Raw genomic sequence first — 27,500 nt, 5'->3', positions numbered from 1 at the left:
TAAACAATTCTTTGTTATTGTATTCGCGCGGAAGCTAGACATCAGCTGATGTGATCACAGCCAAAAGTAAAACAAAAATAAGTTAGCAATACTCGATTTTTAAAACACACCCGAAATTTAACAACATAAGTACATGTTTTATTATAGCGCAATTGACATTTAGAGTAAAAATTTTCTGGAATAGAATGGTGTTTCCTAAAAAATAGTGGTTTGCGGACGAAATCGGTTACCGTATTTTAAGCTATGATTGAAATGGATGTATACACGGTATAATTTTTTCGTTTTGTATTTAATTGACACTTCAAGAAAACCGATTTTGGTTTCTTCATCTATTTGTACGTATTGTATAAAGAGAGAGAGAGAGAGAGAGAGAGAGAGAGAGAGAGAGAGAGAGAGAGAGAGAGAGAGAGATTATGACGCAGAAGGTTACAGACCTAGAACAGGGGAGGATGAAGGGGGGGGAGGAGTGATGAGATAGGCTGGGTGGACTCGCAGGGGAGACGGTAGGAGACGGGGGAAGGGGGGATTTGGTTGCCAGTGGCTAAAAATAGATTCTGAAAGACGGTAAAGGGAAAAACGAATCCCATCGAATAAACAGAATAAGGAAAGGGAATAAGATCCAGAGGAATAATAGATATAATGGAATGAAAATGACTAGATGGTGTTAGTTGTGATAAGAATAATTTAGATATTTGAAATAAGAGTGTCTGAGGAGGTATAGAAGGAATTCGTGATAAATATAGAGGAATATCAAAGGATACAGTTAGTTTGCATTAAAGGGTTTGTTATCGTTTATCGGCAGTGAATAGCCTAAACTTCGGTAACGAGTCGTCAATATTTTGTCATATTTTAAACAGTATACATTTGATTAATGTTTGCAAATCAAATGTATACTGTTTAAAATATGACAAAATATTGACGACTCGTTACCGAAGTTTAGGCTATTCACTGCCGATAAACGAACCCAGTCTACTCGTGAAAACCTTGAACGCCCAGAGGGAAAAATAAGGCTTTTAAATATTCTGTACTAAACAAAAATAATGCTTTAATATACCATCATTAACACTACCATTACAATTATCGTAAGGTTGGAGAAAGATAAAGATTGCCGAGAACGTAACCACATTTCTGTTTACATTTTGTCAGCTGGACTCGCACAGTTAACAGTTGATTTCATTGTTGATGTGGAATTTTATCCTTAAATAGGCTATTCATTATGAAATTATGTTAATGAAATGTAATGTTGATATTGTTTTGTAACATTTATTATAAATCACCGTATTTAGGGCTACCAATATACTTAAAAAGACAATAGATTTGATACATTTTGTAGTGCTTGACTCGCGAACTTTGAACAGCCTCGTAGATACAGGAAATTTAATTTTTTAAAACTATCGATCGCGTAATTGAGGAATCGCGTAATTAGAACACGTGTAATTCGGGACCCTACTGTGTATATATATATATATATATATATATATATATATATATATATATATATATATATATATATATATATATATATATATATATATATATATATATATATATATATATATATATATATATATATATATATATAATTATAGACAGTATATATATATATATATATATATATATATATATATATATATATATATATATATATATATATATTCATATATAAATATAAATGTATATGTGTATATATATATATATATATATATATATATATATATATATATATATATATATATATATATTTATATATAAATATAAATGTATATGTGTATGTATATATATATATATATATATATATATATATATATATATATATATATATATATATATATATATATATATATATATACTCAGAATATTGCACTCATATCTAGAATTTTCCATACTTTCGCATGAGTTATTTCTAGATGAAAGACACTGTTTGAATGTTTTACCTTTCTCTATTCTCCCTTACTCATAACTTACATATCTAAAGTCATCAGCCTATGATTTTATTTGAAAGTAAGCACCCACTTTCTACCTTACTCTTCCTTTCTTTGATTTCTGTAATTCTTTGGACACTAGGAACTAAACAGAAATTGATATCCAGGTATCTTATACAAAATCATACTATAAAAATATAATTATACAGTTCAGATATCATTTTCATAATCCTGAATAAAGACAACCCAGACTGCCTATTAATATTCAATCTTTGTAAAACAATATAAAAAATTAATTAAAATAATTTTTAAATCTTGCAAAATTTGTCAATTACTTTTGAAAGCTAGTTTACTAAGAATTAGCTTCAATATAATTTGTTTTCTTATAATTTAAAGTCCGTACATGGTATGAATAAAGCTTCTTACCTCCTGAACATCCCTCCTCATCTGAAAAGTCTGGGCAATCATATCGCCCATCACAACGGAATTTCTTTGGAACACACGACCCATCTTTGCAAATCAGCTGACTAGGGTTGCAAGCTTTAAAAGGAAATACTGAAATGTTAGAATTCTACACCTTTGTAATTAGCAAAAAAATTATTTTATTTTGTATATCATGTCTTCAAAACTCTGGATATTACTAATACAGAACTGTAATATTTAATAACAAATAAAAAAACAAATGATTCAATAGGAGAACTTGTCACTAACTTCTATTGTATTCACAAAAACAGATAATGCTCAAATAAAAAAAAAAGAATTTATGTGAAATAAAATATCAAACTTTCGCCTTTTCTATCGACTAACACTTTAAGGTATTTTTTCTACCTCTCTATCTCTCTCTCAGCATATGATTTTTGCCCACAATCAGCAAGATAAAATAAAATAAAGTTAGATGAAATAAGTCATTTATACAATCAAATAGTTAGATATATTGTAATCCAGATAAACATGCACTTCAAATATAGTAAATGCAAAATCAGGAACAAAACATGATATATCCTCCTCTGACTGCCACTTGATGAACTGCTAGTCACATGATCGTGGCATTTTTCCTCGATTGAAACTCACTCATTCAATTTCATAAAAACCACAGTACCTTCAAGAATTCACCTTCCAATTATTCAACATTTTCATAATCTTCTGGATAAAGCTCTTCAATAGCTCTTTGAACTTGAATATCTCTATCACTAGTCAATTCTCATTCATCTTCTCTACAGTAAATCAATCACTGTCAGCAGTTTCACCCATTTTGGATAAAAATTCAGATTATTTCGCTTTTACTTACACTACATTTGGATAACATCACGCTTGATTGCTGAAGCAGATTACATGCCATGAATTATATTTCACTGTTACCATACAAAAGACACATCGAAAAAGACCGACAGTCTATGGCTAATCAATGGCTCTCACCCAAAAGTTGTTGTTTGTAGACAATTATTCCACATTAAAGGTTATCAGATACAAGAATCAGGGTGCGTAAAAGTTTCAATCAATCAAACAATCTATAGAACATTCAACTATTGGATAATGATGGTTCCCTAAGCTGTACATTACTTACAATGCTACAGATAAAAAGGATTAAGAACTTTCAAACAAATAGGTAAGTGATTTGTATAGACGTCAGTGACAAATGCCTAGACATATATTTCTGGGTATTCCCACCACCTTGATAAGATGATCACATCTCAAGCACCTTCCCCTGGTGTAATAAACCATGACTTTGTAGCCACATACACTAACCTTTACATAGCTGTGATACCACTTCTAGCTTATCACAATCCCATATTGTTATAATAGTCCAAGAAAATTATCTCAATCCTGTAGCAACTGCCTCTCTGAGGAAGCCAGGATCAACCATACATCATGATACATAAAAAAACATATCACGTAGACGTGACCCAAGATGCCATCACGTCTACATTAAAGTGAACACCTAGAGAGTAGTGCACAGTCATAACATAGTCTTGAACTGGTACACTGCTCCATTGAGGAATAAGGAGAGATACTCATTTCCTCAGCTATAAAATTCCCTCCAAAACTTGATTGCTGCCCTAGCAGAATCCAGAAATTGTGGAAGAGATGCCAATGACTCCCCCTGAGAAGTAAATTTCTCCACTGAAGAAAGGTATAAAAAGAAAAAAATAAGACTTTCTGATGTAGAGCGGGCAATACTGTCTGGAAAGAACAGTTGCATTACCTCTCCGAGCATGCTGATGTGATCATCTGATGGAAGCACTTTAGCTACTGCCACATCTGTCAACATGTTCATATACTGTACTTCAACTACTACTACTTAGGTTTGAGGTAGGAATTCTCGAAATTAATCTCAATCACCAGAATGTGACAAAAGCTGAAAAGGTTATCTCGATTTTGTAGCATTTTCCTCTCTAAAGAGGCCAGGATCAACAAATCATTGGGATAAATCAAAAGACATGGCATCCAAGACACCAAATCTGCCCTCAGCATGAACACTTGAGTGAACACGGTCTGAACACAATGTTTTCAACTGTTACACCATTCCACAATGGAAAGTGGAGGTTTTTCTGAGAGGACTAAAGAATGGATATTCTGAAATAGTTTATCACATCCATTGAAAGCATGCACTCTCCTTCTCTGATGGAACTCAGTATATATACAATTTAATCCTGAACCTGATTACAGTATATACCAGTTCTGGGGAGAAAGTTCAAAAGACCAGCGGTTAACTTCATCAGAAAGAGTTGACTGCAGAAGACAGGAGACCCTTCTCAAATGGCTTTGGTTACAATCTCCTCCAATATCCCTTCACCTCTGCAACAGTTCTTGGCTGTTCAGTAATATTGGAGGATATAAATGACATTGGTCTGCAAGAAAGGGGCATTTGTGGCAGTCCATAAAAGGTGGTAAGTGCCCATCCTGAAGGACACATACTAAGTGAGGCTCCGCCAGTTTTCTCCGAGGTTGCCCAAAGGCATGGTAGGCATCCTCATCCTTGCTGCAACAATAATAGGGAGTGGGACTTGGACATAGCAGTCCCCCCTCTACCTCTTTGCTGCCTCCCTTACTGAACAGCTGGTCAGGTTGAAGGGCCACAAAAGGGCTGTACAAGCACAGGAAGCTTCTGAATGGGTGGAATTGCTGGTGGTACAGATTAGGATCTAGAAAAGGTCAAAATGACCTTGCCCACTGATCCTGCAGGCATGGCTGCACTTAAAGGTTTGTCCGCAGACACACACGAAGAACCAGAGCCATTGTAGGAGACTGCTGTGAATCAGGAAGTCCTGCAAAGCAGATTTCCATTTTTCCACACCCACTTGCACACAACTACTTGGTGCAGAATTCTGCAACAAAGCATTCCTAAGCACCATTATCACCTCTGGACCAACTAGCATGAGAATGAGGATGCCAGAGCACCCCTCTCCCCCCTTAGCCCACTGGTTTTTAGCCTGATGCAATAGAAAAGAGGATCACAGTAAACCAAACAGTATAAATCTCCTGTAATTATCCCATGATTCAGACATTGATAACCCCAACATCTTCGGAAAGTATGCCACAGTGCCTAACCACTAGCCAAATCAAAAGACTTCTTGAGGATAGGCATGACAGTCTCCAAAACAGCTGACTCAGAGGCTGAAAAAGGTGCAAGACCCTTCAAATGGGCATACTTTGGGGACAACTTAAACAGGTGTTGATCCAGAAAACACTACTCAGTATACCCTCACTGCCTCAAAGTGCTTGGGTGGGGGGAGAATTTTGTTATACTTACATCTATTTGTTCTTCATTCTTATTAAAAACAATCTAAAATAAATCATTTCTAATCAATGTGATTGTCACTACAGAGGGAAAAACCACTAAAATAAAGCACATTACCATCTTCAGCTGCTATATGTAAAACTCTTGTCCACAAAAGCCCTATTTCACCTTTGCAAGTACAGTAAAGAAAACTGGAAATACCAGTTTTCTTATTTACCATTGCACTATACAAACAAAATGTTAGGTCAAGCCCTAATTACTTCACATTTCCTTATTACCAACAAGGAAAATTACTTACCATTTGCACAGCCTTCTTCATCAGAAGAATCTGGACAATCCTGTCGAATATCACAACGATACTCCTTTGGTATGCAAGATCCATCTCTACACATCCATTGATTTGTCTCACAAGCTTTGGAAAAACAATATCAAATTAAGATATTGATTCTAAAAAGGGTGTGTTAATGACTTATGTCTAACTAATGCTATGAATATGAAACTTAAAATGTATTCTACAGGTACTAGTATCCTATCAGACCACGACAAACATTTTTGGAGCTTTTATATTCAGTAAGATCTACAGTGGAAAGTAATTAAAGCCAGATATCCAACTGAGTCCTATTTCCCCTTAATACAGTAAACAAAGAAAATGATCTATGTAAGCTTGACTTAATTTCCAAAAGATAGTACTCCCAAGACATCAATAAAATTATAAACAAATGTATCTAGGACTGAACAAGATCATTCATTCTCTCATTAAACCCATGGATAACTCTAAGAGCTGTTAGCAATGTGAATAATTTCTTAAATTATTTAAAAAGTCAAGTAAGGCATACGTACACATGAAGAAAACGACATACTAACTAAAAAAAAAAAAGGAATCATGACACTAGTCAATATTAGTATACAAGCATATTTAGAGAGAGAGAGAGAGAGAGAGAGAGAGAGAGAGAGAGAGAGAGAGAGAGAGAGAGAGAGAGAGAGAGAGAGATAAGACTGTGACACCTGCTAATTTACAGACATTCATATGACACTGGAAATCCTCAACTTCAGAAAAAATATTTAGAATGTACTTTCAAGCCGGAATCCTAAAAATAGCTCTTTTTCAAAATTTTGGAAACTGAACTAAATAATACAATTCTCAATACAGAAAACACTTACATAACATAGTAGAGGTGAGCAACTTGGAAGAAGTAGGGCACCCAGCTTCGTCAGATTTATCACTGCAATCTTCATGTCCATCACATCTCTTATTCTCTGGTAAACATCGACCCAGGTCACATTCAAACTCGTTTGCATAACAACCTGCCTCAAGAGAAGAGGGAATAATATATCCTTAATACATGTAATGTGCACTTGAACTATAGGAAAATACTTTTTCAAACTTTGAAGCTATTATACATGACCAATATTTTAATGGGCTACAAATAGTGTAAGTGATTTTTCCAAATACTTTATCATTAAAAATATTTACAGCTTCAGTTAATTTGGTCTTGATTTATCTTTGTCTTATACCAACCGTGTGTCACACAATTGTACATAATTTTTGTATATATTATGCTTATAGCTTCGCTCTTCCCTCGCACTAAAAAGAACCAGAATAAACATGTCTGCGTGTCGCCTATGTAACATTGTCATTTTCTCGAACATGTAATTTCCTGTTGCCTTGAGGTTTTGTATATAAAGGAGAGTGTTCCATAATAAATTAACTCAGTTGATCGCATCATGCCTTTGAGTTCACACCGCCTTCCACCCCCACCCACCTCGCCCCTCCATTGTTGGTACTATGGCGGACTCTAAGGGAGTTGGCGCTGCGGCTCCCCCATTGAAACTTTCGTCATTTGCCAGCGGAGGGGCGTTTGCTTGGTTTCAGCGCGCAGAAGTCCAGTTTCGCATCAATGGCATGACTCGCTCAACCACCAAAGCAGATTATGTTCTCGCGGCGATACCCGAAGACACCTTCCCAGAAATATCCGATTGGCTTTGTGAACAAGGAGACACCCCAATAACATATGACGCCCTCAAAACATACCTACTGCAGCAGTACTCGCCGTCGCCAGCCGCCCGTATAGCAAAGCTTTTTCAGATCTCGCAACAACCGTTGGGGGACCAAAGGGCTTCGCTTGCCCTCAGGGAAATGACCAGTATCGCTCGCCTTCAACCTGCCGCAGACGGCTCTCCTCGTGAGGTGAACCTACTTCATGCCCTTTGGATACGCCGTTTACTCGGACCTATACGTGCTGCCATACCCGATGTCGATAGTTTACCCATAAAGGACTTGATGACCAAAGCCGATGCCCTTATGGACAGCCACTTCAAGACCTCCATCAACGCCTACACCCCTGACGAAGAGGATGCCTATTCAACGTCAACTGAAGCCGACAAGAATGCTGTAGGACATACACGCCTACCCCGTGACGTGCTGAAGCGGCGACAAAGCCACCCACCACCCACCAATCGCTCGCGCCCCAACCAACGACTTCTACAGCCACTTACTACCTCCCATCCGCCGCAGTTTTGCTACTACCACTTCAGATTCGGGGCAACCGCGAAGAAATGTGCCGAGGATTGTCAGTGGCCAAAAAACGTGTAAGTAGGCCATCTCTTGTGGCGGTGGCCTCCCGTATTTCTAATCTTTTCTTTTTACATGATGCAGGAACAGGCGTGCGATTTTTGGTAGACACGGGTGCTTGTCGTTCTCTTTTGCCAAGGAAACTCTTCAAGACACGACGTAGTCTGTCTACATCTGCCGACGTCCGCTTGGTAGCTGCCAACGGATCTGCAACCCACCTACGGTTACGAGAACCTCACATTATCGTTCGTTAACGGTAAATTCAATTGGAAGTTCCTTGTTGCTGACGTCACAATGCCAATCCTCAGTGCGGATTTCCTCTCTCATTTCCACCTTCTGGTCGATGTCGCCCACCGACGATTGGTCAACGCAGACTCGTACTTGTCGACACCTCTTCAACCCACCCCCTCTAACCTCGCTCTCCACATCAGCGTACCCACGGACGCCTACGCCCACCTCCTCACGTCGTACCCGGAAGTTTTCCATCCAGAACTTCGCCAAACGCCCACGGTTCCTGCCAAGCACGGTATTTGTCACCATATCAAGACGACGGGACCCCCAGTCTTTGCAAATTTCTGACGTCTGGCACCGGAACGATTGGCAGCCGCCAAACAGACGTTCGCCGAAATGGAGGTAATGGGCCTTTGCCAAAAGGCCTCCAGCCCATGGTCGTCACCCTTACACATCGTTCTGAAGAAAGGTGGCTCCCTCCGTCCGTGCGGGGATTACAGGCGCCTGAACATGCAAACAGAACCGGATCACTACCCCCTCCCAAACATTGCTGACGTGACCTCCTACCTGCACAAAGCGAAGGTTTTCTCTACGCTCGACCTCCTGAAGGGGTATTATCAGGGGCCTATGAACCCAGAAGACATCCCCAAGACTGCCATCACCACTCCGTTTGGTACATACACCTTCAATTACTCCTGTTTTGGCCTTCGTAATGCTGGGGCCACGTTTCAACGTCTCATGGATGGCATCTTAGGGGACATCCCTTTCTGTGTATGTTATGTGGACGACATACTTATGTTCTCCTCCTCAAAAGAGGAACACCTCCGTCACCTGCGCATCGTGCTCGACCGCCTGCAACAAAACAGCCTTGTAGTCCGGTACGACAAGTGTACCTTTGGCGCCAATGAAGTGTCGTTCTTAGGGCACCGCATCACTCCTGAAGGAGTCCATCCCCTCCCTGAGAAGGTAGCAGCTGTTCAGAACTTCCCCGCGCCCTCGACCGTCAAAGCTCTGCAGGAATTCTTGGGCATGATCAACTATTATCACCGTTTTCTGCCAGCTATTGCCGCCACTCTTGCTCCCCTCTACGCCTCCCTCAAGGGCAAGCCAAAGGACCTGAAGTGGGGTCCCCTTCAAGAAGCGGCCTTCTGCAATGCAAAGAAGGCCCTATCAACTGCTGCGGCTCTCACTTTTCCTATCCCACATGCCCCTCTCCTTCTTTCCACCGATGCCAGCGACGTCGCTATTGGTGCAGTACTCGAGCAGATGGTCAAAGGCTCGCCCCGCCCATTGGCCTTCTTCAGCAGAAAACTGTCCAAGGCAGAATCGGGTTATTCTACCTTCGATCGAGAATTGCTGGTGGTGCACTTGGCTGTCCGTCACTTTCGCCATTTCTTAGAAGGTACGCCCTTCGTCATTCGCACAGACCACATGCCTCTGGTGCACGCCTTTACTCGACAGTCTGATGCCTGGTCCGCCCGGCAACGCCGACATCTCTCTGCCGTGGCTGAATACAATTGCACCCTTCAATACGTCCCTGGGAAAATAAATCCCTTAGCCGATACCCTGTCAAGAAACACGTTAGCTGCCGTTCAACTGGGATGGGATTACAACGCCCTGGCTGAAGCCCAATGACAGGATCCAGAATATCAAGCATGTAGGACATCCTGTACATCCCTCCATTGGGAAGACTTCCCCCTCGAAGACTCCAACACCACCCTCCTCTGTGAGGTCAGTACTGGCAGACCGCGACCTTGGATTCCTGCTCCCATGCGCCGACAGGTGTTTGATTTCATTCACGGCCTTTTACATCCCTCATGCCGTTCTACTGCACAGCTGCTGAAGGCAAAGTTCATTTGGCACGGCATTTCTAAGGATGCTAAAGATTGGGTCCGCGCCTGTACTTCTTGCCAAACTTCCAAAGTACATCGACACACAGATTCAGGAGTGGGCACCTTTCCTCAACCTCAGCGTCATTTCGCACACATTCACGTCGACGTTGTAGGCCTCCTACCCACATCACAAGGACATCGTTACCTGTTTACCGTCATCGACTGCTCCACTCGTTGGCCTGAAGCCATTCCCATGGAAACTACAACGTCCGCCTCATGTACATCTGCCTTACTCTCTGGATGGATTGCAAGATTTGGTATCCCTGAGCATATTACTTCTGACAGGGGAACCACTTTCACCTCTCAATTGTGGACATCATTAGCGAATCTCCTGGGCATCACCCTACATCAGAAAACGGCCTAAAACCCCGCTGTCAATGGAATGGTTGAACGTTTTCATCGCACCCTCAAAGCAGCTTTGATGTCCCGCTGCAAGGATTGCAACTGGTTTACTCAGCTTCCCTGGGTCCTCCTGGGACTAAGGACCACTCCTAAAGACGCCCTCGACGTCTCGGCAGCTGAAATGGTGTATGGCGACCCGTTGGTCGTCCCTGCCGAATTTTTTCCTTCTACAACCTCCTCCGACAATCTCCAGTGCATACGTCACGTCGTGGGAAAATTTACTCCATGCCGCCAGACTTACAAGCCCCCAGCGAAGCATCACATACCAACAGACTTGCACTCTGCAACGCACGTCTTCCTGCGCAACGACACTACCAAGCCACCGCTAACGCCCCCTTACACGGGCCCTTTCCTTGTGATCCGACGCAGTCCGAAAGCATTCCTACTAAACATTCGTGGCAAAGAAGACTGGGTCTCCACTGATCGTCTAAAACCTGCTTATCTTCTACCCGATGACCCGCCTACAGTTCGCCTCTCTAGATCAGGGCGCCCTATTTAACATGTACAGTATGTCATTTTTAAGGGGGGGAGCCATGTACCAACCGTGTGTCACAATTGTACATAATTCCTTTTGTATATATTATGCTTGTATCTTCGCTCTTCCCTTGCACTAAAAAGAACCAGAATAAACATGTCTGCGTGTCGCCTAAGTAACATTGTCATTTTCTCGAACATGTAATTTCCTGTTGCCTTGAGGTTTTGTATATAAAGGAGTGTGTTCCATAATAAATTAACTCAGTTGATCGCATCCTGCCTTTTAGTTCACAACCTTCTCTCGGCACCGTCACAGTCTATTTCGTGTTATTCTATTTTCCTTTAAACACTCATTACATACAAATTACATTTTCATCCAACATTCAAAATCAAACTCTTTAGAACACTCTTAGTTAAACCATTTTACTACTTATGTAACAGAACAATGAGAAAATTCTTCCATTTAACAACAGGATTAAATACAGTACCAATAAAACAAAATGATAATTTTCTAAAGACTACAAAAGTAGTATGAAAGAACAAACTAAATTAGAACAATTGATCAATACTTACTGACCAACGTGCTGGTCAACATGGTAGTAGTAGGGCACTCAATTTCATCAGATGTATCTATACAATCATCAATTCCATCACATCTCTTTTCCATTGATAAACACTGACCTGTCTCGCATGCGAACTCATTTGGACGACAACCTGTTGCGGTAACTGAAAATATTGTTTCAGTTTCCATAAAAATGATTCAGAAACACTTTTTGTATGAATTTAATAATGAATCATACCCATACATTATCAAAAATAACATCACAAGGCTAAAAGGATTAAACCCTGTGGAATATGGTTCTCAAGACAAAGACAGCAAAGTAATATAAAACTATAGATTAAATAATTATAACATAGAACATTCCTTAAATCATAATGCAGTCAACTTTAAAATAAAACTTTCCACATATGGGCAATATTTGACTATATAAATCAATGTATGAACCAAAGATAAGATTCTTTGATAAAAACTAGTGAAAATTTCTGACATTATTGATATATGATTACCTGGAGTAGATTTCTCAAACAAAGATAGAGATGAGCTTTCAGTGGGGCAGCCAAATTCATCTGATTTATCTTCACAGTCATCTCTACCATCACACATCTTATCATTAGATATACAACGAAGAGTATCGCACCTAAATTCGTCAAGCCCACAATCTGTAATAATATGCATTATAAAAGGGATTTTGACGAAGGAAAAATCTATTTCTGGGAAGAGGCCTGTGACGCCCGGTGAGAAAGGTCCTTCCTTATACCTTTCCTAATATAAATCTTCCAAATATACTAGAGAAAGATAAAAGCATGGAATGCAGAGGTTACAACCCTCGCGCGAACACCTTGTAGGTGTCGTGTATTAAACAAAGGCGTGTGTAAACCACTATTCACAGGTTGTCTTCCATTTAGATAATCCCTTCATCAATGGGGAGGGCCGTGACAGGCCCTAGATAACATGGTTGAACTCCCCAACGACACCTACCACGCGCGCCCTCTAGGACATCCTTCTGCAAGAACATATGGCTTGGCAAGGAAAAAGAGGGGTGGGGTCCGTATCAAATAACCGGGAAGGGTTTCACCGGGCGTCACAGGCCTCTTCCCAGAAATAGATTTTTCCTTCGTCAAAATCCCTTTTCTGGGGGGCCTGTGACGGCCGGTGAGAATGTACCAGAGAATGCCTTCCAAGCCCAATAAATTAATAACATAATAAGGAGAAAACAAACACCATGTAAGGCAATAATATAATACTGTAAGTAAACATAAATCATAAACTAGCCAGAGGCATAGGGGATGTAATGCTAAAATAATATGAGGACCAGGGATCACCTGAGTGTCCCGTCGTGAAAGGAATCAACCTTACATGTCTAAGCATATCTAAACTTTACAGGAATGGTAATTACAATAACAGTTAAATCATAACAATTAAACATGGCAAAATAACTTAGGGCTAACAAACCACCCAGGAGAGTGGCGACGTGGTGTGAGAGGTGGTCAGGAGGGAGGAGAGAAGAGATGGAATAAAGAAATAATCAGAGATTAATGGGGGGAGATAAGACTCCCCGCTGCAACCGTAGGGTATTTAAGGGCCTGTAAGTTCTTTAGATAGTGGCGTTTGAAAACCATAGGAGATTTCCAACCCGTGTATTTTTTAAGGTCATCAAAGTCCATGTTCTGGAAGTAATTGATAGAGGTAGCTATTGACCGTATATCATGAGCATGGGGAAATGATTCCGGGTTAGCATGTTTAATGAAGTAGAGGATTTGTTGTCTGATACCTTGAATGGTCAAAGTACCACCTTGTTCCCTGATAAATAAGGGGCCAGACGAGCGGGTGGCAGATCTAGCTAAAAAGGTCATGAGAGTAGTGACTGGACACAGCGAAGGATCCTGGGGAAGAGAGATGATCTTCCAAGGGGACCACCTATTTTGCGGGTCCTCATTTTTTTGCTAGGAAAGCTCTGTCTGGGGTAAGCAGTACTTCGCCTGTAGGGAGGAAATCTATGTTTTCCGGGTTACGTGAGAGCGCTGCTAGTTCTGAGATTCTAGCACCTGAGGCCATAGCTGATAGAAATAACGTCTTCCTAAGCAGAGTGATATAAGAGCAGGACTCGTTGTCAGTGTCCGACGCGAGTTTGAGGACATTGTTCAGAGACCAAGAGACTTTTTGTGGCCGATCCAACGGCCGAAGCCTAGCACATGCTTTTGGAATAGATGAGAAATAGGAATCAGCTAGATTAATGTTAAACCCAACCAGGAATATCTTCTTCAAAGCTGACTTGATGGTAGTTATAGTGCTAGCTGCCAAGCCCTTGTCAAATAAGAACCTAAATGCTTGTCAAATAAGAACCTAAAGAACGAGATGGCTAAATTCGGAGTCATACGAGTGTGGTCTGAATTCTTTAAGAAACCTGCTAATTTCTTAACAGCCGAATCATATTGACGAATTGTCGAGTCCCTTTTGTCCGCTTCGATGAAGAGAACGTTTTCCGGGTCAATGTTTGCGTCTTTATGAGCTGCAAACTTCATGAAGTCCACAAAGTTAGGGTTTTGGCTATCCTTGAGGAATCTGACACAGTCTGTGTTTGAATTACTTGGGTTAGTTTGGGGAATGGAATCCGGAAGGGTCGGAGTTTCAGCTCGAGGAGGAGAGGAAACCAACTGCTCTTTGGCCAGTGAGGTGCTACTAAGGCCACTGTCCCCCGGAAGGAGCGTAGTTTGTGCAATACTTTCATTAGAAGATTCACTGGTGGAAATAGGTAAATCTTCCTCCAATGGTTCCAATCCAGGGTTAATGCGTCTATGGCATAAGCCTGAGGGTCCATGTTTGGTGTCACATAACAAGGAAGTTTGTGATTCATCTGAGTTGCGAATAGATCTACCTGAAGGCCCGGAACCAGCCTGAGTATCCACTGGAATGAAATTATGTCCAGAGACCATTCTGATTCCAGTGGTTTCATCCTGGATAGTGAGTCCGCTATCACATTCTGGACTCCCGCTAGGTGGGTTGCTGACAGGAACCAGTTCTTTTCTGCTGCCAAGGTGAAGATAGTGACCAGGATCTGATTCAGGTTGGGCGACTTGGATCCTCCTCTGTTGATGCAGTGTACGACGGCTGTGCTGTCTGACACTACTCTGATGTGGGTCGACCTCGGAGGAGAGAGCCTCTTCAGGGTCAAGAACACTGCCATGGCTTCGAGAACATTGATGTGGAAGTGTTTCATGGCGGGTGACCAAGAGCCCTGAAACATCCGACGTTCGTAGTAACCCCCCCATCCACTCAGAGACGCGTCTGTATGAATTGTCACTTGTGGGGGTGGGAATTGAAGAGGAACCGATTTGGAAAGGTTCTTCGATTCGGACCATGGCTGTAATCTCATTTTCAAGACAGAGGGGATTTTCGAGACCTTGTCTCTTAAAGGTACTGTGGCTCTCTTTCTCCAAACTCGATTGATGTCTTTGAGTTTGGCTTTCAATAGGCGATCTGTTACTGAGGCGAATTGCAGAAGGCCGAGGATTCTTTCTAAGGCTCTTCTGGACACCTGCCTGTGTTTTAGAAAATTCTTGACCTTGGAAGCTATTTCTCTTACCTTTTTGGGAGGTAGAACCAGCTTGTGCCGTGCAAGGTCCCACTGTATGCCTAACCATTCGAAGCGGTCTGATGGAAGTAGGCGGGATTTTTGGAGATTGACCCGAAATCCCAGGTTGGCGAGAAAACGAAGTACTTTCTTCGTAGCTCTGTTGCACTCCAGGGCTGACCGAGCCCAAATAAGCCAATCGTCCAGATAAGCAACGATCTGAATCCCTTGGTTCCTGAGTTGTTCTAGCACCGTCTCTCCCAGTTTCGTGAATATCCTGGGTGCAATGTTGAGGCCGAAGGGCATGACTTTGAATGCAAAGGCTTTCCTGCCTAGACGGAAACCTAGGTAAGGAGAGAAGTTTCGAGCTATTGGTACGTGATAATAGGCGTCGGTAAGATCGATAGAGGTGGTGACGGCCCCACGGGGAAGCAGGGTACGTACCTGAGAGATGGTCAACATCCGGAACTTGTCGCAGAGGATGTAAGAATTTAGCTTTGACAAGTCCAGGACCACTCTCAATGCCGACGAGCCTTTCTTCGGAACTGTGAACAGGCGGCCTTGGAACTTCAGCGATCGAACCCGTTTGATTGCTTTTTTCTGTAGTAACTCGGTGGTGTACTCTCTCAGAATGGATGTGGGTCTCTGGAAGAAGGTCACTGGTGGAGGAGGGGAACCTCGTGACCATTTCCACCCCAAGCCTTTGGAGACTATGCTGTGAGCCCACAGACTGAAGGTCCAACGGTCTCGAAAGTGGTAAAGTCTCCCCCCTACCGGAACTATATCATTGCGAGGGAGTGAATCTAGGTTCTTTCCCTCCTCGAGAACCCCTTGTCCTAGGTCCGCCTCGTTGACGGAACTGTCCTCTAGCCCTGTAGCTACCTCTCTGGTGTCCACGAAAGGGACCTGAGGGTCCGTAGCTAGGGATGTATGCGGGTGAGGGCATCCAAACGGGGTTGGGTTGGGTACCTGGGGGAGCAGTGAGGTAGACCACCTGTTGAGGGTGTTTCGGCTGTAGAGGAGACGAAGCAGTGGGAGACTGTGAAGACGAGTGGGCAATCGACGATTGTTGGTAGTGACCTCGGCTCGTCTTGTAAGGGGCAAACCTCTGTTTCTTCCTGAAGAAGTTTTGTTTTTGCCCTTCAACCCTCTTTTTGGCAGTGAGGCCCCACCTCACTTGCAAATTTTGATTTGCTCTCGCAGCGTCTTGTAGTACCTTGTTCACCTCCTCCTGAGGAAAAAGGTTCTTACCCCAGCAGGGGGAAGCTATCAGCCTATTCGGTTCATGCCTGATCGTGGCCTCAGAAAGAACGTGCTTCCTGCAACTAACCCGAGCCGAACAAAACTCGTGTAAGTCGATTTGGAAGGACAGAGACAGGTTCTTTGTGAATACCCGGAACATGGTCTCGGTCGGGTAAAGTGAGGTTAGGGACTCCACGGAGGTAATGGAGTGGAGAGACCTAGCCAACCTATTCCGTGCCTCAAACTCAGTCTTGAGAAGAATATCTGGTAATTTAGGAAGCTTCTCGGAGAACAGATTAGAGGCACAGTCTGGGTCTAACTTCCCTACTGTGAAAGTAGCGGGGGCATCATCCCAGATAGTAACGGTACTCGGAATGAGCATGGAGGTGGGATCGGTCTCTTTAGGAGCTGGCATGGCAGAACCTTCTTTGATAGCCTGAAAAGTAGGAGCTGCCACTTTATCTGTAATAGGCAAGGTAATACCTGGAGAAGCTGTAAATATGGTGTAGGCTCCTTTGTGTGGGGTGAGCTTGGAATTAGTGCAACCCCAGTCTGACAACGTCCTGGCCCAGAAAGATTGGGCCTGCTCTTTAGGGAATATTACTGTTTCCTTCGGTACCTTGTCTAACCTAACCAAGGCATGTTCTTTCAATCGGACGAAGCCGTTGAATGGGAATTCTAGTCCCGGAGGGTAAAATCTAAGTCCTCTAGAGGACGGGTGCCTATGCCCTCTAGAGTTATGGCACCATCAATATATGGAGCATGTAAGGCAAACCTCCAAGGGTTGTTTTTCTCGAAGGGAGGTAACTTCGATGCGTCCGGGGCTGAAGGAGGGGGCATCTGAGTTCCGGAGCGGATGAGACTTCCCACCATATCTTTGAGCTCCGTCATAGCTCCTCGGTCTGCCCTAGACTGTTGAAGATATTGTTGTATCTGCTCTTTCACAATATCCCTGACCATGGCGGCGGATAAAGGGGGCTCCCGAGCTTGATCCTCTAACGAAGCCCTGGACTTAGTAGACTTTGACTTCTTAGGAGTCACGGTTTTAGGTATAGCAATATGAACATCAGGATCCTTTGAGGGTCCCGGAACCGGTGACACTGATAATGGCAAAGCTGAAGGCTTAAAGGTACGTAGTGGCTTCACCTTGGGTCGTACAGGAATGGAGGAACCTAGAGGAGAAGCCGTAGGTTTATCAAAGCCGTGAAAGGAAGTAGAAGAGGAAGGAGTGTGGGGTGAAAGGGGGTCCACCAACTCAACACCACCTACCTGCTCATCCATGGGTTCCTCGTCCAGACCTAGGTAGGGCTCGGCCTCCGTCACTAAAACCTCTTCCTCAGTTAGAATGGTTTCTCTAATCACTTCAATTAACGGGGCCGCTGTCTCCGGTGGAACTGCTGCAGTAGTAGAGCCTGGGAATAGGCGAGAAGCCATGTCTCCATCAAGAAGATAGGGTGCGCCAGCAGGCGCATTCCTCCCAAACCCTGACACCCAAGGCCGGAGAGTAGCTCTCGCCTCCCTGAGAGATTCATCATCAGCCTGAAAGAGGAGAGGGAATTAATGATGAAGTCAAAACTGAAGTCAATATACAAAGAGCAATTAATTCTTCGCAAAGAATATTAACAGGGACACTAGAACCAACTTACCTCCTCGCTCAGGAGTAGGGCTGACAGCCCATAGCAGAGCATGCATGCCTCCGGAAACCATATCGTATAGGGGGCTTGTCCCGGTTCCCGAGAGAAGGATATGGCGCAATGGGCATGGGCCCGGCATAGATCATGGCCCATGGGATCAGTAAAGGCAGCGGAGCAGCCCCTGGCAGTGCAGCGGACTTTCTGTAAAAAGAAAGAAGACATAAGTCTGGATGTTCCTTGAGATTCTTGTCATTGACTTATGAATCAGAAACACTTAAATCTTAATTAATGTGTGAGTATGGTAGTAGCTAACACCTTAATAAAATAAGAAATTATAATAGAAAACCAGTAACCACATAGCATGAATCTCTAAACTTCATCGATATCACACTGTTAACTCCGGTTCTGGACTCCTGCTTGATCTCTGTTTTTACCGGAGGTCCGGTAGCAAAGGCCCGTCATCGTGATATCGTGACCGTCTCCGGTACGATAACATTATCCTCAATGAATGAGTTATCTCCAGTGAAGCCGGAGATACGATGAAAACGGGGGCCTTAACTGTGTAATTGTGATCAAACATGACAAAGGTTCGTGTGTAAAAGGCTTCAGCCGGAGTCCGAGTGCCGGATTTCACCGTTGCACTCCAAAAATCTGCTCCGGAACGATAACTAGTTCTCACCCAATGAGTATCCATTATAGCGGAGCATAACTCAAGGCGGAGCCAAGCATAACTCAAGGCGGAGCTAAGGGTGTCGGTATAAAACGACCCCAATTAATGACTCATACACTAACGTAACTAATAATAGTGTTAGTTATATTAACAGTAACCACATCAATAAATCGTTTATAATATTAAACGTACTATCATCAATTCTGATACTGAGAAGAGGCCTGAATAACCCGTGATCGTATAAAAACGGAGAACGGGAAATTCACCTCTCTTACTCAAAGAAAACGAGAGAAAGGATAACTCATACCTGTAGAACAGGAAACGAGCACTCTATGCTTTCGCTCTCAAGGTTACATATTAAAAATTAACATCACACAATAAATAAGAAAATTAATAAAATTGATTGCTTTTCTTAGTAATAGTAATAACGAAGAATAACGACAACGTAACAAAAAAACAAGGATATAGTCTAAAACGAACCCTCCAGGAGGGTACAAATTAACAGACTAAATCGCTAAGCTTTAAATCGTTACTATGCTTTAAAACGCTATCTTAAATCGCTATTCTTCGTAGGTCCAAATTGGACTTGTAAGCAAATAAATACCACAGTAAAAATTAATAATAATTAATGATAACATAAAAGGCCATAAAACGTAAGTGATATAACCTATCTGACAGAGTACCAGATGGGCAAAATTAACTAGAAAATTTACCGAAGCGAACATACCCAAAATGGCTGCCGATATCTCGGCAGGACAATCGCTTCCAAAACTAAAAACCACCATAATGGAAATAGAACAAATGCCCGGTACTGTCAAAAGCTGCCAAAACAAACTATGGTACTTAACATTGGTAAGGGTGAAGTAACAACGTCAGTCATGTTGAAATAACGAGAAATTCTTCGAAAAAACACTGTGCCCAAAAAAACTATGCTTGCTTCAAGTCCAATTAAAGAAGGATGTCCTAGAGGGCGCGCGTGGTAGGTGTCGTTGGGGAGTTCAACCATGTTATCTAGGGCCTGTCACGGCCCTCCCCATTGATGAAGGGATTATCTAAATGGAAGACAACCTGTGAATAGTGGTTTACACACGCCTTTGTTTAATACACGACACCTACAAGGTGTTCGCGCGAGGGTTGTAACCTCTGCATTCCATGCTTTTATCTTTCTCTAGTATATTTGGAAGATTTATATTAGGAAAGGTATAAGGAAGGACCTTTCTCACCGGCCGTCACAGGCCCCCCAGAAAATAATTTGCAAAATTATTTACCAGCTTTATTCTCATAAAATGTTATTTTGATAATAAAATAAATTTTTGAATATACTTACCCAGTGATTATAATAGCTGCAACTCTGTTGCACGACAGAAAAACTCTACGTAAAAATTCGCCAGCGATCGCTACACAGGTAGGGGGTGTACTCAACAGCGCCATCTGTCGTTCAGATACCCATTACTCATTGTAAACAAAGAACTCAATTTTCTCCTCGGTCCACTGTGTCTCTATTGGGGAGGAAGGGAGGGTCCTTTAATTTATAATCACCGGGTAAGTATATTCAAAAATTTATTTTATCAAAATAACATTTTTCAATTTTTAACTTAGCCGGTGATTATAATAGCTGATTCACACCCAGGGGGGTGGGTAGAGACCAGCAAAATATGTTTACATCATATGAGCTAAGAATTTTTATTTCATTTTAGAAGTTATCAAAATAACTAAACAAAATAAATAGGTACCTGGTAAGGAAGTCGACTTGAACAATTACTCTGCCTTTTTAAGTACGTCTTCCTTACGGAGCCTCGCGATCCTCTTAGGATGCTGAGCGACCCCTAGGAGCTGAAGTATCAAGGGTTGCAACCCATACAACAGGACCTCATCAAAACCTCTAATCTAGGCGCTTCTCAAGAAATGACTTTGACCACCCGCCAAATCAACTAGGATGCGAAAGGCTTCTTAGCCTTCCGGACAACCCAAAAACAACAATAAAAACATTTCAAGAGAAAGATTAAAAAGGTTATGGAATTAGGGAATTGTAGTGGTTGAGCCCTCACCCACTACTGCACTCGCTGCTACGAATGGTCCCAGAGTGTAGCAGTTCTCGTAAAGAGACTGGACATCCTTAAGATAAAAAGACGCGAACACTGACTTGCTTTTCCAATAGGTTGCGTCGATTATACTTCGCAGAGATCTATTTTGTTTAAAGGCCACAGAAGTTGCGACAGCTCTAACTTCGTGTGTCCTTACCTTCAGCCAAGCTTGGTCTTCCTCATTCAGATGGGAATGAGCTTCTCGTATTAACAGTCTGATAAAATAGGATAAAGCATTCTTTGACATAGGCAAAGATGGTTTCTTAACTGAACACCATAAAGCTTCAGACGGGCCTCGTAAAGGTTTAGTTCGTTTTAAATAGAACTTAAGAGCTCTTACAGGGCATAAGACTCTTTCTAGTTCCTTTCCAACCATACGATAAGCTTGGAATATCGAACGATTTTGGCCAAGGTCGAGAAGGCAGCTCGTTTTTGGCTAGAAAACCAAGTTGTAGAGAACATGTAGCCGTTTCAGATGAGAATCCGATGTTCTAGGCATGAATCTCACTGACTCTTTTAGCTGTGGCTAAGCATACCAGGAAAAGAGTCTTTAAGGTGAGATCTTTCAGGGAGGCTGATTGTAGCGGCTCGAACCTGTCTGACATAAGGAATCTTAGTACCACGTCTAAATTCCAACCAGGTGTAACCAAACGACGCTCCTTCGTGGTCTCAAAAGACTTAAGGAGGTCCTGTAGATCTTTATTGTTGGAAAGATCTAAGCCTCTGTGACGGAAGACTGATGCCAACATGCTCCTGTAACCCTTGATAGTGGGAGCTGAAAGAGATCGTTCTTTCCTCAGATATAAGAGGAAGTCAGCTATTTGAGTTACAGAGGTACTGGTCGAGGATACGGATACTGACTTGCACCAGTTTCGGAAGATTTCCCACTTCGATTGGTAGACTCTAAGGGTGGATGTTCTCCTTGCTCTAGCAATCGCTCTGGCTGCCTCCTTCGAAAAGCCTCTAGCTCTCGAGAGTCTTTCGATAGTCTGAAGGCAGTCAGACGAAGAGCGTGGAGGCCTTGGTGTACCTTCTTTACGTGTGGCTGACGTAGAAGATCCACCCTTAGGGGAAGTGTTCTGGGAACGTCTACTAGCCATCGAAGTACCTCGGTGAACCATTCTCTCGCGGGCCAGAGGGGAGCAACTAGCGTCAACCTTGTCCCTTCGTGAGAGGCGAACTTCTGCAGTACCTTGTTGACAATCTTGAACGGAGGGAATGCATATAGATCTAGATGTGACCAATCTAGGAGAAAGGCATCTATATGAACTGCTGCTGGGTCCGGGATTGGAGAGCAAAATATTGGGAGCCTCTTGGTCATCGAGGTTGCGAAGAGATCTATGGTTGGCTGGCCCCAGGTGGCCCAAAGTCTCTTGCATACATCCTTGTGGAGGGTCCATTCTGTTGGAATTATTTGTCCCTTCCGACTGAGACAATCTGCCGTGACATTCAAGTTTCCTTGGATGAACCTCGTTACTAGTGATATGTTTAGACCTTTTGACCAGGTGAGGAGGTCCCTTGCGATCTCGTACAACGTCAGAGAGTAGGTCCCTCCTTGCTTGGAGATGTACGCCAAAGCCGTGGTGTTGTCCGAGTTCACCTCCACCACTTTGCCTTGAAGGAGAGACCTGAAGCTTTTCCAGGCCAGACGTACTGCCAGTAGCTCCTTGCAGTTGAAATGCATTGTCCTTTGACTCGAGTTCCATATCCCCGAGCATTCCCGACCGTCTAATGTCGCACCCCAGCCTACGTCCGATGCGTCCGAGAAGAGAACGTGGTTGGGAGTCTGAACAGCCAGGGGAAGACCCTCTCTTAGGTTGATATTGTCCTTTCACCAAGTCAGACAAGACTTTATCTTTTCGGAAACCGGGATCGAGACCGCTTCTAGCGTCTTGTCCTTTTTCCAGTGAAAAGCTAGATAGTATTGAAGAGGACGGAGGTGTAGTCTTCCTAGTGACACATTTGATCCACGGATGACAGTGTCCCTACCAGACTCATCCACAGCCTGACTGAGCAGCATTCCTTCTTCAGCATCTTCTGGATGGATAGCAGGGCTGGGGGCTGATCGTCTTGTTGTTCAGCAACGTCCTCATCAGAGGGTTCCTCATCCGAAACTGATGAGGAAACGGCAACGGAGTGGGCAACGTCTGGCTCGCTGAATCCGGTCGCACTGGTGGATGCGTGACGGAGCCGGACGCAATATCATGGAACTGCTGCACAGTCTGTGAACTGTCAACAACCATGGGTGCGCGAGGAAGCACAGCGTCAACCCGAGACTGTCTAGACCGTCTGGGTTGTGCAGTCAACACCCTACCGGGTTGCTGAGGTTGACGCACTGCGTCAAAACAAGTCACCTCTGCTGGTTGTTGAACGTCCTGAACGTCGAAAACCACATCCGAGCGTCGCTTAATGTCAACGTGCGGCTGGCAACCCACACTGGGTCGCATCGGTGGAGTAACCACCTCAACTGGCAGACGCGAGTAGGTTACCTAAGCGTCAACAGGGCGCACAACCGACCGGTTGGAAGGTTGTTGGCCAGAAGGTTCTTCTCCGCTTGTAAGTCCTCTATCAAGGACGCAAGCTTGGACTGCATGTCTTGCAGCAAAGCCCATTTAGGGTCTACGGGAGCAGGTGTGGCAACAGACGGGGTTAGCGACTGAGGCGGAACCGTTTACCATCCCTGAAAGCCTTGTTATGCGTGATATAATAGTACAGCAAAACTTCAAAGGCTCGACAACAGCTGTGAAGTTGACCTGTAAACAACTTGGAGCGTCTCCTGGCTAGGCGCCAGGGAGAGTCTACCAGAATTGAGAAGTCTATCTGGGCAGAGGCATGAACTCCCAAGCCGAGAACTTCTCTCGTGTCATATCAGACTCTCGCTCTATAAACCAGTTTAAAAGAAGGGAAAGCAAAGGCTGTATCCCCCAAACTCCTCCTGGTGAAAAACCAGTCGCCTAGCCAACGTAACGCTCTCTAGGAGAGCGAGAGAGCACTAGCTTAAAAACAACGGCTTCGAAGTAGCTAGGCCTAGTGTAAGCTCTGACGTTTAGGCGAACGAGGAGCAGCAGTTACAAAAAGATCCGGACGAAGATCCTTAAAAAAATCATCATGATTTAATTAAAGTCCATAGGAGGCTAAGCAGCTTTAGGCTCCTCTCCATCTGACAGAGTCCTCAAGGGAATATCAGTAGGAGGGAGAACAGCAACTTCCTCATCTAAAGGAACCTTGTCCGATAAAAGCTGAGTCTCTCACTGGTGCATTAGTAGCGGACCAGAACGCAACGTCATGTAACTGCTTGACAGTCTGTGAACTGTCAACAACTGAACTGTCAACCACAACAGGTGCGTGAGGACGCACAGCGTCCACTCGAGACTGCTTTGACTGCCTAGACTGAGCAGTCAAAACAACTCTAGAATGCGGAGGTTGGCGCACAGCGTCAAAACAAGTCAACTCTGATTGTTAGTGAACGTCTTGAACGTCAACAGGAGCATCAGCAAGTGGCCTAACGTCCAAATGCGGCTGAAAAACCACACGAGACCGCATCGAGTGTGGTTCTAAACAACCTGACTGACGTGACTAAGCTACGCCAACGTCAACAGTAAGCACAAAGGAACGTTAGGTTGGCTGAAAGCCAGGATATCGATGAGATAAACGGCTAGACTCAACGGACTAATCGGCAGAATAGTTTTCCATAAGGGAGGCAAGCATATACTGCATGTTTTGCCATACAACCCCTTAAGGATCAACGGAAATGGTTGTGGTAATAGACGAGGGTAACGTTTGTGACCGCAACACTTTGCCTACAAAAAAAAGACACTCAGAGTCTGTGTTACGCTTTTGTTAGGCGGCGAGCAGTTATCCGATGACTGCATAGGGTCAGAGCTGTCCTAATGGCTGTAACCAGGACGCTGGACCTGTCCTGAAAGGACTGACTTTCGCTTAAGGGCTTCGAAACCTTGTGACAGGTTTCTTATGCGAAAAGCCTACGGATGGCGAGGAGAAACAACGTCTCTCTCGTTTTATGGTAGGGGAGATCTTGGTAAGATACACCCGATACCATAGAGGGAAAACGTCTGTTCGTTGGTCAAGGCCTCTCGAACCCATAAGTCGTTTGACATTACTTCTCCCCTGGGCTTGGGAGCTTGTAAGAGGTCCCGGACTAGGTGAACGACAGGGCACGAACAGACGAACCCTCGGACGCAACACTGTAACACTTTGCGCCTCGGACGCAACACTGTAACACTTTGCGCCTCGGACGCAACACTGTAACACTTTGCGCCTCGGACGCAACACTGTAACACTTTGCGCATATCACTTTATCACTTCGATTTTCTGTTTTGCACTTATTTCTACCTGAAACACGCAATTCTACCCTTCATTAAAAGGTAGTAATTGCGAAATTAGTCGTATAATGCAAGCTCATAATACCAGCAAAAAACAGAAAACATATTTTAAGATAAAAAGAAAAATCAGTGGCTGGGAAAGAGACTAAACACTAGTTCATATAACTACGTTTTCAATCTCTCACCGCACATAGCCTGGGGACGAGAATAAAAACCTAAAAACGTTTTATCCTTCCTCCCCGTACAGCGACTAGGGACGTGAGTAACACGAGAACAACGTTACCCGCTTGAACGGAACGTTTTCTCTCCTCTCTCTCCCTCCGTCTCTATCTCTCTCTCTCTTTCTCTCTTGATTTCGCACCTAAGAGAAGAGCCCAATTATATATCGTCAAAAAAAACATGTTATTTGACTAAAGGAAAAAACTGAAAGGTTTTTCAAATAAAAAGTTCCTTTAAATTAGAATTTAAAACATTTAAGCTAAGAAAGAATGAACAAAACGTCAGAATCGATTTACTCTTACTGCAAAGTGAAACCGTGATACACTCTCTCTCTATCGTAACGATAGAGCGCATGTTGAACGTCCTGAACGTCAACAACTGCGTAGCATAAAAAACTAAACGTTAGTTCATCTTTGAAAACAGTACGAAGACTATCAAAGAAATTCTTTCATAAAAAATTACATTTAAAAAGTTTTAAATCCTTAGCTCTTTAAAAGCTAAAGACGATATAAAGGGCTCAACGTTGATAAACTTCGGTTTCCAAGTTAAGACCGCCTACTCTCAAGAAAGGTCGCATATAAACAAAACATTAAAATTTATTTATATATGTTTATAATAAATGGAAAGTTAATCGAAGAGGCCTAATAAAGGCGGAGAGATATAAAATATATATAGGAAAATCTATAACGTGATAAGATAATTACTAAAAGCCTAAACACACTTCCGTCTAAGGGAAGGGTCAGCCATTTAAAAGTGAAAGAAAGTCCATACTCTCTTTGTCACCATAATTAAATCTATCCAAAACAAGTTCAAGTTTTAAGATGAAGATAAAACACCTGCATAGCAAAAGCTCAAAACTAGAATAGTGTACTTCACCAAATAGTTGTGAAAACCAATCCAGTTAGCAACAGCGAATTAGTAGGTCTTGCCGGTAGCCCGACAGAGAGAAAATTGAGTTCTTTGTTTACAATGAGTAATGGGTATCTGAACGACAGATGGCGCTGTTGAGTACACCCCCTACCTGTGTAGCGATCGCTGGCGAATTTTTACGTAGAGTTTTTCTGTCGAGCAACAGAGTTGCAGCTATTATAATCACCGGCTAAGTTAAATATTGAAAATTACCAAACACTATTATACTTACATCAATAAATACCTTACTCTGTATAAAATACACTTTTTCATATTTGTAATTTTCCTAACTATACAAACATGAGTCCTTTTTATGGATTTACTTCTAAGACGTTTTGCTACAACTTGAAAAAATAAAGTGTGTAACTGATAACATGTATGGTTACCAGCTGTACCTCCATGCTGAGCATTGCTAAGAATGACACAAGATGACATAAACAATATGCCTGTCTTGATAGAAGGCGATGATCTACACTCCACATGTGGGGATAATTGCAAATAAACATGCCCCTAAGGGGCAAAGTGAGTGTAGATTTATAACTGGTTAGCCATAATCCAAAATAGTGGCCGTCCTTCACCCACTTGCAAATATTTGCTTAGTTCCATCACCATCTTGAAAGCTAAAATCAACCATTCAAATTTAAAAGTATGCGAACAAGTTTAAACAGCCTTCGATAGGAAGTAACAGTATGTCTGTATTTGTTGCAGCAAAAGACAAAAATAAAGTCTTAGACCGGAGAGTGGGTGGGGCAACTTCCCCATGCACACCACCTGTTGTATACACCCTCGTTAATGATTTTTAATGGCCATCCCTTCTCTATTCAGGCCATTTTATATTTTAAAGGATAAAAAAATGTAGAGTATATGACATAGGAATGAATTCTAATTTTTTAATTGAGCTTTGAAATACAGTAGTTGACAAAATTCTAAGTAAACTTACCAATATCAAAATAAAGACAAAGATGGGAGTGAGACCAAAGGCTAGTGTACTGTAAATCTGTATTTTACTAGAATGTTCAGAACGATTACCAACA

General features: G+C 42.7%; 2 protein-coding genes across 8 annotated transcripts in view; both read right to left on the bottom strand.

The window, feature by feature from the left end:
- Positions 1 to 12,453, bottom strand: part of LOC137632324 (very low-density lipoprotein receptor-like) — a 35,085-nt gene extending 22,632 nt beyond the window's left edge. The window contains exons 1-5 of the mRNA XM_068364248.1: positions 12,301 to 12,453; positions 11,806 to 11,958; positions 6,823 to 6,966; positions 5,960 to 6,073; positions 2,349 to 2,462 (exon numbers count right to left, since the gene is read on the bottom strand). Of these exons, the coding sequence (XP_068220349.1) occupies positions 2,349 to 2,462; positions 5,960 to 6,073; positions 6,823 to 6,966; positions 11,806 to 11,958; positions 12,301 to 12,397 (622 nt within the window). The 5' untranslated portion in view covers positions 12,398 to 12,453. The remainder of the gene's footprint in view (positions 1 to 2,348; positions 2,463 to 5,959; positions 6,074 to 6,822; positions 6,967 to 11,805; positions 11,959 to 12,300) is intronic.
- Positions 1 to 27,500, bottom strand: part of LOC137632320 (uncharacterized) — a 243,832-nt gene that overhangs the window by 183,264 nt on the left and 33,068 nt on the right. The gene's annotated exons all lie outside the window — the stretch shown is intronic.

Source organism: Palaemon carinicauda, chromosome 41 (genome assembly GCF_036898095.1).
Source record: "Palaemon carinicauda isolate YSFRI2023 chromosome 41, ASM3689809v2, whole genome shotgun sequence".
NCBI classification, from domain to species: domain Eukaryota; kingdom Metazoa; phylum Arthropoda; class Malacostraca; order Decapoda; family Palaemonidae; genus Palaemon; species Palaemon carinicauda.
This window is presented reverse-complemented; position numbering and strand designations above follow the sequence as displayed.